Source organism: Rhinopithecus bieti, unplaced genomic scaffold, assembly GCF_001698545.2.
Source record: "Rhinopithecus bieti isolate Rb0 unplaced genomic scaffold, ASM169854v2 scaffold_20651, whole genome shotgun sequence".
In the NCBI taxonomy this organism is placed as follows: domain Eukaryota; kingdom Metazoa; phylum Chordata; class Mammalia; order Primates; family Cercopithecidae; genus Rhinopithecus; species Rhinopithecus bieti.
The window spans coordinates 76,466-88,775 of NW_016809930.1; the positions used below are offsets into that span (position 1 = coordinate 76,466).

Sequence of the window (12,310 nt, forward strand, 5' to 3'; positions counted from 1 at the left end):
TTTAATTTTGGTAAGAGAAAAGCTAATGAATCAGGAATGAACCTCCTCTCCACTAATCTTTCTCTCTCTCTCTTAAAGTTGGCGCGCTCTCTTCACAAATTCCATCACTACCCAAGAAGTGAGGGGGCGGGGTGAGGGGAACAGGCGGGAAGGCATTAATTACACCTAAATCTGAAGTTTACGGCCTCAGGTACCACTTTGATGGGGAGAGTTTCTGAAGCTTTCATACAACCTGCAGTGCCTTTGCTGCTGCCGCTGTAGATTTTCAGCTCATTTCTTTCTGGTGCTGCTTCACGCTGCTCTGTCATGCCTAAATCTATCTTGTCACTGCCAAAGGTGCCTGAATCAGGGTGAATTCCACGAGATTCACCAGCGGTTTTGCTCCTGTCCAAGGTAAATACAGTATGCAAAATGAGGAACCACCCAAGGATGTCGGGGAGGGGGGAGAGAACGGGATTCCCTCACCTTTTTGGGCACATTCCTCGTTAATTTCCACCAGGAGGAAGCGCGCAGCCCAGCTCCCCTAGTCTCTCTTCTTAAATCCCCCTACCTACGACTGCCGAGGTTGGCCGCATGGCGGGAGTCTCCCCGTCAGTCCTGGCCCTCCCCCGCCCCCCGGGTTGGTTTTTCCCAGCTGCGGAGGTTGGGAGGTTGGGCCAGGGGCTGGGGTGCCAGGAGAGTCGGCGCCCGCAGCGCGCAGCCGGGAAGTCGTTGCTACTCTGGTGGAACTGAGTTGGTTCTGGAGGCGGCGGGCGCGGAGGTGAGCAGTGGGAGCCCGCGGCCTGGGAGAGACCCGGCAGGCGTCATTGGGGCCCCTCCCCATACTCGGGTGGAGAGTAGCGTTGGTTCGGGTTGCCACTCTACCCCGAGTCCCACTGCTGCTTTGTTCCCAGACTCTCCCCACCTCTTTGGAGATGACTTGAACCCCTTTGGGATCCCAGGGGCCGGCGGGACGCGGGCTGGGGGGCGACAGTTGTAGCTCCACTGCCTGCTAATGCCAGAAGGTACAAGAAGAGATCAAAAAGTCCTGTAACCTGAAACTTCCCTCGCATCCTAACCGGGACCGGGAAGAGAGGTCCGGGCGGGGGCGGAGACACCCAGAGGCCGACCTTCCGCGGAGGAGGTGCGGGAAGGAACCTGGAAAGGGAGAAGTTTGGTAGGGAAGGAATTGGGGATTAAGCAAGAAGTTAGACGCGGGGAGACGAGTCTCCTCGGGAAAAGCGGAGGGCGGGAGGCCGCTTGGGTTTATTTAGTGTGGGTCAGGGGAGAGGGAAGACTTTGCGCTCTGGGTGTCGGATGCGCGTCCCCCTCCCGAGTAAGAGTGACCGGAGGGGTTGTGGAGGCGAGGCCGGGGCGGGCTTTCGGAGGGAGAGACTGGTGTCTCTCTGGGACAAAGTGGTGACGACTAGACTCGAAAAGGCCGGTTTTTGCACTCCGGAAGCCGCGACAGCCACCGCTGCTCACGCCTCTCTTCTGCTTGTCCCAGGTCCCTCAGAGGAGCCAGCGAGGGGCGCCAACAAGAGGCCAGGAGGTGCCACCGGGGCGGCGGCAGGAAGAGGAGCGGGAGCAGGATCGCGGGGCCGAGCGTCCCGACCCGCCGTGCGTACTTTCTGGAGGGAAGGGGCGGGGGAATCGGCCCCGGAGGGAAGCGCCCGGTGGCGAGGGGTTAGCCAAGTTCCGGCTGCGGCGCCACTCCCTGGCTTCCACGAGAGGAAAGTTTTTTCCAGACGCTTCCGCCGGCTCGCACCCTCTGGGCCCAGCCCCCCGAGGCTTCGGAGCGGGCGCCATCCCAGCCCAGCTCCGGGGATACGCTAGCCGCGATGCCTGGGTGGTGCTCCCGGGGCCCCGCCGCCGGGGACGGGCGGCTGCGGCTGGCGCGACTGGCGCTGGTTCTCCTGGGCTGGGTCTCCTCGTCTTCTCCCACCTCCTCGGCATCCTCCTTCTCCTCCTCGGCGCCGTACCTGGCTTCCGCCGCGTCCGCCCAGCCCCCGCTGCCCGACCAGTGTCCCGCGCTCTGCGAGTGTTCCGAGGCGGCGCGCACAGTCAAGTGCGTTAACCGCAATCTGACGGAGGTGCCCACGGACCTGCCCCCCTACGTGCGCAACCTTTTCCTTACCGGCAACCAGCTGGCCGTGCTCCCTGCCGGCGCCTTCGCCCGCCGGCCGCCGCTGGCTGAGCTGGCTGCGCTCAACCTCAGCGGCAGCCGCCTGGACGAGGTGCGGGCGGGCGCCTTCGAGCATCTGCCCAGCCTGCGCCAGCTCGATCTCAGCCACAACCCACTGGCCTACCTCAGCCCCTTCGCTTTCTCGGGCAGCAATGCCAGCATCTCGGCCCCCAGTCCCCTTGTGGAACTGATCTTGAACCACATCGTGCCCCCTGATGATAAGCGGCAGAACCGGAGCTTCGAGGGCATGGTGGCGGCGGCCCTGGTGGCGGGCGGTGCACTGCAGGGGCTCCACCGCCTGGAGCTGGCCAGCAACCACTTCATTTACCTGCCGCGGGATGTGCTGGCCCAACTGCCCAGCCTCAGGTACCTGGACTTAAGTAACAATTCGCTGGTGAGCCTGACCTACGTGTCCTTCCGCAACCTGACACATCTAGAAAGCCTCCACCTGGAGGACAATGCCCTCAAGGTCCTTCACAATGGCACCCTGGCTGAGTTGCAAGGTCTACCCCACGTTAGGGTCTTCCTGGACAGCAATCCCTGGGTTTGCGACTGCCACATGGCAGACATGGTGACCTGGCTCAAGCAAACAGAGGTGGTGCAGGGCAAAGACCGGCTCACCTGTGCTTTTCCGGAAAAAATGAGGAATCGGGTCCTCTTGGAACTCAACAGTGCCGACCTGGACTGTGACCCGATTCTTCCCCCATCCCTGCAAACCTCTTATGTCTTCCTGGGTATTGTTTTAGCCCTGATAGGCGCTATTTTCCTCCTGGTTTTGTATTTGAACCGCAAGGGGATAAAAAAGTGGATGCATAACATCAGAGATGCCTGCAGGGATCACATGGAAGGGTATCATTACAGATATGAAATCAATGCGGATCCCAGGTTAACAAACCTCAGTTCTAACTCGGATGTCTGAGAAATATTAGAGGACAGACCAAGGACAACTCTGCATGAGGTGTAGACTTAAGCTTTATCCCTACTAGGCTTGCTCCACCTTTATCCTCCGCTATAGACACCACTGACTTTGACTAAAAGCAGTGAAGGGATTTTGCTTCCTTGTTATGTAAAGTTTCTTGGTGTGTTCTGTTAATGTAAGACGATGAACAACTGTGTATAGTGTTTTACCCTCTTCTTTTTCCTGGAACTCTTCAACACGTGTGGAGGGATTTTTCAGGTTTCAGCATGAACATGGACTTCTTGCTGTCTGTCTCCCTCTCAGTACAGTTCAAGGTGTAGCAAGTGTACCCACACAGATAACATTCAACAAAAGCTGCCTCAACTTTTTCGAGAAAAATACTTTATTCATAAATATCAGTTTTATTCTCATGTACCTAAGTTGTGGAGAAAATAATTGCATCCCATAAACTGCCTGCAGACGTTAGCAAGCTCTTCAAAATAACTCCATAGTACACAGGAGCACCTGCATCCAAGAGCATGCTTACATTTTACTCTTCTGCATATTACAAAAAATAACTTGCAACTTCATAACTTCTATAACAAAGTAAATTACTTTTTTGATTGCAGTTTATATGAAAATGTACTGATTTTTTAAAAAATAAACTGCATCGAGATCCAACAGACTGAATTGTTAAAAAGAAAAATAAAAGATTCTTAAAAGAATTATGGTGTGTGCAAGTTTGCTTTGAAAAAAGGATTAAGGGCAGGGTATTCAATGGCCTTGGTTCCGATGATAGTTATTACTTAGCTGAGAATCAAACTGTAGCAATGTCTAATATAAATGATTTGGGAGATCGTTTTGAGATGGTGGATCCTTTTAGTATTTAAATGGAGAGTTTGAGTATTCATGTGACTATATGGTCCCAAAGTTAATGCTATTTATGAAACAGTTTTGTAAGAGCATAATGAATTGGTTAAAGCTAAGCGTTCTGGACAATAAACAGTTCCCAGTTTGGGGCTTTTTCAAGGCTAATGAAGTTATTGTTGGTCTAGAAAAATAATATTTACTTAATAAAACTCTGTTTGAAATTGTTCTGTGGATTTTTAGAGCAGAATTTGAAACAAATATGCAAATAAATATGAAGATAAAATGTCTTAAAGATAGACTATTCTGAAATAAAAGATATAAAATATAAATTTAAAAAGTATTTCTCAATGTCATAATGTAAATTGAAACTTAGATTTTCTTGAGGATATTTTTTAAAAAACATTTAAAGTGGAACATAAATGGTCTTTAGTTTATCAGAGACCCAGCTAATATGTTGAAAAAGTTGACATGGTTGAATATGAACTTGAGGAAATAACCACAGATAAATGCCTACATCTGTCAACAAATGTCTCAAGTATTTATAGGTTCTTCAGTTCAGTGTTTTAAGAATTTGAGGATATTTTGATTTTAGCTAAGCTCCTCATGATGTAAGTATGTACACCTTCGTGAAGAATAAATCACAGGTGTAAATACAGGCAATCATTAATTGATACCATCCATAATATACAAGGCTTTTGTTTTTTGTCAGTTTATTATCTGCCATTTAAGCTGAAAAGTAAATTCTATTAATCAATCTTCAAGCTCTTTTATCGAGTGATTTAAATGTGGCCATTATTGCTTAACTGAAAGTATTAGGTAAACTTGCATCAGTAAGTCTTAGGGCCTGCTTTTCCTTTGAACTGGTTATGTCCTTCAATGCTTTGTGTTTGAAATAAAATCTACATTTTCTTATTTTTATAAATAAAATAGGATCAGATAGTATTTTAGGTTCTAGAAATCTGCTGATTCTTTGAATTAAATTCAGAAATTTTCAAAGTAGGGCTAAAAATAAGTAAATCTCTTCCTTTTTATAGGTTGGATTATATAGTCAGAATATGAAGCTGTAATTCCTTAAATTCCATCAGGCTTGTTTTATGAAATACAGTATTTATTATTTAAGGGTTATATTTCAGATCCTATAATTACCTCAGAAAAAGCTAAATATTTGGCACTTAAAATTCCATCAAACAGTTTAAATATTCATCAGAAATTCCTACTGTCTGGTTGCCATTATTTAACAAGAACAATGAGATACTAATCTGTCAAAAATAGTGACCACTATCTTAGCAAACTGTTGATGGACTTCAGTTGGTAAGTCTTCTGATATTGTAGAAACAAATTATAATATTGATAGAGCCTCTGTTTAGAAGAATTGTTTCTTCATCACATGATAATCTAACAGTTTAAAGTGGAGCTTTATTTAAGAACCAGGAAAGGAGTAGATTCATTAGCCTAGCTTTTCTCATCAACTCCTTGAAGCAATGATGAATCTGATAAAGTGAAGCCAAGTTATCCCTGTTAGGTAGATGGCTTCTTTGAAGTTATAATTTATTGCTTCTTTTTCATGCCCCTACTTATTCTTTTGTATAGACTTTCCAATTACCACTGCTTTGTTTTCCATCACATCACTCCTTCCTGGTTCTCCAAAATATGGAAATAAAAAAGTCAATAAAAAGAAAGAACACCTTATTCTTAAGATAAAATTGTTATTATTTGACAACATTAATATTTTGCAGCCCTAATACCCTCAAGTCTATAAGTCTACAGAACATTCTAAGTTCCTTGGAAGATAGAGGCTATATAAATTAAATAAGTATAAGGGAATATGGGAAAATAAAAGTATCACTTTATTTAAAAATAAGACAAGTCTGTTTTAAATACTGTTCTTATTATGCAGTATTGACTCTAGAAACCTACGAGTATCCATTTTTAATATTTTAGTTGGTAATACTCTTCATTACTGAAGGTAAAATTTTCAACATAAAACACCCTTCATTTATCCTTTACAAGTTTCATTTGAAGAAAGTTGGAAAAAATACTTAGAAATTCAAGGACTTGATAAATCCCTTAATTTAAAAAGCTATTCAACTATTCCATAAATTTTTATTTAAAGTAGCAAACATTTTAGGATAATACAGCTATTTGGTCCTGAATTATAACTGCCCCTTTGATAGTATCCATTCTGTTTGCAGCATTCGTTTTTGTAATAGCAGTTTGGCTGCTATGGGTGTGATTCAATGGTAACCTATAAGACAAATTTGTACAGGAGCTGATAGATTTTTCTAACAAAATAAGGAGACTTTGAAGCACATTGAATAGGATTTTTTAAATGAATAGGAGTTTTTAAAGGAAAAAGAGTAGGAGCTGGGGAGGAAGGCTGTTTGAAATAAATGAGCAAATCACAAATAATACATCCTTTAGAAATATCTTTATTGGCAGTAAGTGTGGATTATGCTCATCTCAGTATTTAATTAGAAATAACATATCTTTGTCTTCTGTCTTTTTCATTAAAGTGGCTGTAAAAAAAGAAGGTTCAGATGAACTGAGATTGTTTCCTTAGGAATTCTGTTTGATTCTTTTCCTTTGACCTAAAACAGGCTTTACCTTGTTGAGAACCTTAGAGGCTTTGCAACTCTAGATTGTGACTCTTTCATATCATTTTAGTTTTTCTCCCAAGACTACACTAAAGGAGACATCATGAGATTTGCAAGGTTAAAAACAATTTTGCACGTGCTTCCTCCTGCTCGGAAATCCAGTCATCCAGCTTTCAGAGCAGCACCATAAAGTGAAGACAGACATTTATTAGATGAAATTCTGGTTTCACTTTTACACTTGTGCAAGGATTTTTAACAGTAAAGGAGAGGAAAGGGAGGAAGTTATATTTCTAGATAATATATGAAAATTACCTCGATACTGTATTTTTAAGATCTTTCACCAGTACTTGCAGTGCTGCACTAGAAATAGTTAGTTTAAGAAAATACTTTCTACATTGTCCAGGTGATCCTGTCACCTTTTAGATGAGGAAAAACGTCTTCTTGAAGATGTTTTGTACAGTTATTTTCCCATTGTTACTCTTAGAGACTTTCGTTTCAAAAAGGCAGGTTCATTTTATTTTGTTTTACCTTAGAACATTTTAGCAGCTCTTTGTCATGGGTTAACAAAATCTAGAATTAAGAAAATGTTTAATATATGATTTATATCATTTTTGACAAGAATACAAATTCTTAGTAGTTCAAAATTGGAAGTCCTCTTAGAAGTGTCAAGCTCAGCTTTCCATTCTACAAATGAAGTAACTGGTAATTGTGACTTACTATGTTGTACAGTGACGACCAGGACCAAATCCTAGGGTTCTAGATTCCTCTTCTGGTGCTGTTTTTACCAGATGATGGCGTTACTAATTGCCTACCTTGAGGCCTTTGAAATCCCCATGTCTGTAATAAAGACAGGCAATTGCTTTGGTGAAATTATTTGTTTTATTGTTTTTGCTTTGAGTGAATGCTTCAGTTTGCTCTAGATTTTACTTTCAGTTTGTTAAAATTACCATGTTTAAACCCCTGAAAACATTTAATGTTTTTGAAATGATTTTTTTCATAACAATCTTATGAGTCTATGATATAATAGGAAATATTTTAGAAATTTATGGTGATATTTCTTTGGAAAAGAAAAATAAAAACTCTGGAATGCTGTGCTGGTTTGTGTAATTCAATCTTAAATGTGAGTTAGCTCAGCTGGTGAGAAAACTAAACAAATGAGACCAAGTTCATGACCATGAAGTCAGTCAGTCACCAGGTGAGACAGTCAGCTTTGCATTCTCTGCACTGTTCTCCTAGCTCACGCCCACTCCAGGTGCATGCTGCTATCCTCCAAGGGCCTGGACCAAACAGAGAAGTTAAATCAATGCAAATCCATTATCACCCTGGAAGACCAGGGGACTGACCAGCCAAACACTGCCAGCTCGACTGCTGAAGTGCCAGTTTACTGTCTTTACATATGCAGGACACACACTACATCTTAATTTTCTCACATCGTGCAAATCTCACATTTGCAGATTGCAAAAAGCTTATAATTTATGTGACTTTGGGGAATCTAGCATGAGTACCTTTCAGGGTATTGCATGGGAAATTAATTAGGTTTGCTTTATTATTTTAAAAAAGTGTGGGTTAAGATTAAGCATCATGATTACTATATCATACACTTACACATAAATGTTTATAGAAACAGAAATACAGTTTATATTTAGCTGACATTTTATGATGATAGGACTTACTTGTGGTCCACAATTTAACTTGGTTAATGTAAGGAACCATTTGGTCTAAGAAAGCAGAAGCTTAAGATATGACCCTCTATAATACTTTTTGTGAAAAGTAAATATTAAAAATACATTTTAAAGGACCGAGGATGTTATCGAGATAGGCTTTAAAAATAACAAAAACAAAATGGAAGTTTATAGATTATTTTACCCCTTCCCCTTACAGTTCTTTTTTTTTTTTTTTTCTTTTTTGACAGAGTCTTGCTCTGTTGCCCAGGCTGGAGTGTGGTGGCATAATCTCAGCTTACTACAACCTCTGCCTCCTGGGTTCAAGTAATTATCCTGTCTCAGCCTCCCGAGTACCTGGGATTATAGGCGCACACCACCACACCAGCTAATTTTTGTATTTTTAGTGGAGATGGGATTTCACCATGTTGGCCAGGCTGGTCTTGAACTCCTGACCTCAAGTGACTCGCCCCCCCCTTGGCCTCCCAAAGAGTTGGGATTACAGGTGTGAGCCACCATGCCCAGCAGTCAGTTCTGTTTCTATTACTTTTTACTTACTTCCTCCGAAGAGAGCCATGGCCCACATTTCTTTTTTTTTTTTTTTTTTTTTTTTTTTTGAGACGGAGTCTCGCTCTGTCACCCAGGCTGGAGTGCAGTGTCCAGATCTCAGCTCACTGCAAGCTCCGCCTCCCGGGTTCACGCCATTCTCTTGCCTCAGCCTCCCGAGTAGCTGGGACTACAGGCACCGCCACCTCGCCTGGCTAGTTTTTTTTTTTTTGTATTTTTAGTAGAGACGGGGTTTCACTGTGTTAGCCAGGATGGTCTCGATCTCCTGACCTCGTGATCCGCCCGTCTCGGCCTCCCAAAGTGCTGGGATTACAGGCTTGAGCCACCGCGCCCGGCCATATGGCCCACATTTCAAGGTGACCTTACACAGGGGAATTGGACTGACTGGAACATTAGGTGGGTCAGTTTCCAAATACATGTAACTCTGTGACAGTTTCTCTCAATTTTGCAATAGAGTATTACATTGTATTCAAGGAGGACTTTAATTTTCAATTGAACACATTCTGTGGTGATTCTTATAGACCATTTCAACACTGGCTATAAAACACTTTAAAAATTTTTTAAATTAACTCATGTTTTGTAGCATATTTTGAAGTACAGGAAGGGATAAGTACCATGAGTAACACTATGACTAAGGAAAACAGAAGCGCTAATGTCGGGATAAAAGGCCTTCTCTTTATTTCACATGTATCCTACCTTTTCGTTACACTTTTTTGAGCATTCTTCACTACCATGAAAAACTATTTTAACATCTGGTTCTGGTGTACTGTAGACAATCATATGTTTTATACATACAGGATATTGCTTGCAGTTTTAACTTTGTTCTAATAAGCATCGTTGTACCCCCCTGTGTTTCTACCTTTTGCATTTTTCCCTTAAGGTAGATCCTTGAGGGAGAATTACTGCATCAGAGGGTATAATCTCTTTTTTTCTAACTTCAAAAAATATTTTTGATGCCTATTTAAATTAAGATGATGAAATATAGATCATAGCTCACTGTATGTTTTAAGAGTTTCACATCAAACTTTACATAGTAATGAAATGTCTGTGGACAGGATTTTGAACAGAAGTAAATATGGACCAAGCTGTCAACTAACCTGTCACTGTTTTAAATCCATGAATTTCTATTCTTTGTTAAAATAACAATTTAGAAGATAGCTAAGTCCATAGCCCAGTTATGAGTGAGTGAGTGTGTGTATGTGTGTGTGTGCGTGTGTGTGTGTGAGAGAGAGAGAGAGAGAGAGTCAGGGTGGGGAAAGACAATGTGGGGTATGGATGAACATCTGGGAAATAAATTTAGCTAGTTACGAGTTAGGAAGCAGTTATTAAGACAAACCTGTATTTTTGCCTGAATTCTCTTTTATTTACTTTTTTTAGATGCCTTGTATGGGTATACTTAGAATTAAGTGAGATTTCATAGAAGTGAATTAATTGTGCTAATCTTCCTGTTAATTTGCTTTAAAATTTTAGTAAGTTCCCATGAATCATTTCTTCAGGCCTTGCATTGGATTTTTAAAAATGAGTTTCTGAGATAAACTTGCTTCTAATTCAGTTGTGAGGACAAGTAATGATAATAACTAACATTTCATGGAGTGCAGCTTTTCACATGTAAGATTTATTCTCATTTGAAGAGGAAATTGAGGCTTACAGAGGATAGATGACTTGCCCAAGAACAACTTGGTAGTAAGAATCAGATACGGGATTTGAACTGTTGTTTTTTTCTGGGGAGGGTGTTGGGGGAGCCTTCAGGATCCAAGCTCTTAACTCCTGCTCTAGAGGAGATGTGAATGATGATAATGTCTATGCTTTTTCTAGCATAGAACATGATAAACACCACCAGAGATTCAAACAAGGTGATATGAGGTGCAAAGTAAGGAGAGATCTTGTCTGGTCAGGATAATCCAAAAAGGGTTCATGAAAGAGTCAGCTTTTAAGATGATTTTGAAGAAGAGGCAAAGAGAGAGATGATGGGTAGAAGAGAAAACTCAGGTCAGAGAGAATAGCATAAGCAAAGAGAATGGAGGCAATTGAAGACCAAGTGTTCTCTGGGAACAGTAACATTTGAAGTGTGATATTTACGAAGGAGAATAGTGGAGCATAAGACTAGAAAGATAAATCTGCGGCTATGATAAATAGTTTCTATACAATTTAGCGGACAGTGGGGGAGCTCTTGGAAGTCTACGAGCAAAGGAGTTATATGCATAGCTGTGGCTGTACCCAACAAAGATGAGATCAACCGCCTTCCTAAGTTGGTTTGGATATCAAGACTGATGAGACCACACGTACAACAAGAGAGTATGCACAGGTTTATTACTTGCATAATGTGACTTTCTGGGGAGAGCAGGACTTGGTTTTGTTTTTCATTGTGATCTGGGTTGGGGCCATGGTGAGGCTTCAGGTGTGTCTAGTCTTCGCATCCCAGCAGATGCCAAGGGATGAAGTTCATGGGCCCTATTATAGGCTTGCTCAGTTATGGGACAAAAAGTGGGAGGAGGAGGAATGGACCTTAAAAGCTATGAGTACTCAGACATCACAAATGGAGTCAGACTCTTACAATTCACCACTGATGTTTGACTGATGACTGAAATGTGCCAGGGCTGATTTAATTGATTTTGAACTTGTTTAAATAAACCATTATTGTACTCTAAGAGACTTGCAGGATGAGGTCAGTAAGGGACGTGAGAGTTCCATTGAATGTCTTCTTCAAAAGTCTGTGGTGTGTATTTTAAGAAGTGAAATGCAGGCCTTGGTCATCATCAATAATTTCTGAAACTCTGAAGGGGATAAGAAGTGTCTTAGTGAGGGCTTTTAGTTTAGCTTTAGTGTGGGCTGATGTGTGACATTTGTTTGTATTTTGGCTATCTGTGAGGCAAGAAATTCCTAGAGATTTTTTTTTTTTTGCCTAAAGTAGGGTGACCTTGGATAAGGAATTGCTGTTACTGCTACAGATCAGACTAACTGACTAGATAATTAGTAATGACCCAATAATATATACAAATATACATACTGGACCAATTGTTGGTTAAGCATCCTATAGTGCTAAGATGACCATGTAAAGTTTGGTCGTTTGCGCTGGCTCTGGAGTCCCATCCTTGATCAGGGATGTCCTGGTTAGGGAATGAATAGCAGCAGCTCACTAGAGGGCATCATCACATTGTATGGGGACCTTGCATATGAAATACCTTTTCTGATTACTCAGTTGATCCAAAGAGACTCTCCAGTTGGCCAGTGGGCCTGGGAGAAGGGTGGCCTACAGCACCATTGCCTCTGGCAAGGGGCTGAGGACAGGAGAAACCACTTCCTCCTGTAGGTTGGATATGCCAGGAGGCCTAGGTTTGCTTCTGGTCTATAAGTACTATTTCCATTTTTGTCTAGAGGCCTCTGTAACTAACTGGGCTGAGTCTGCAGAGTGCTGTGTCAATGATCCAAGGCATAAGAGGCAGCTGGGTACATAGGATCACAGGCTTAGAGGCCATGAGGGTATTTATCTCCAGAAAGGCCCAGTGTGCAACCAGAAGTTGATGATCAAATGGTGTGTGGCATGGGACTGAGGAGG

General features: G+C 42.5%; 1 protein-coding gene across 1 annotated transcript; it reads left to right on the forward strand.

Annotated features, from left to right (window-relative positions):
- Positions 1-479: 479 nt before the first annotated feature.
- TPBG (trophoblast glycoprotein) lies at positions 480-3,787 on the forward strand. The gene is made up of 2 exons (XM_017890973.1): positions 480-760; positions 1,487-3,787. Exon 2 carries the CDS (start codon positions 1,821-1,823, stop codon positions 3,081-3,083), a length of 1,263 nt encoding a protein of 420 aa, XP_017746462.1. The 5' UTR covers positions 480-760; positions 1,487-1,820; the 3' UTR covers positions 3,084-3,787.
- The last annotated feature ends 8,523 nt before the right edge of the window (positions 3,788-12,310 follow it).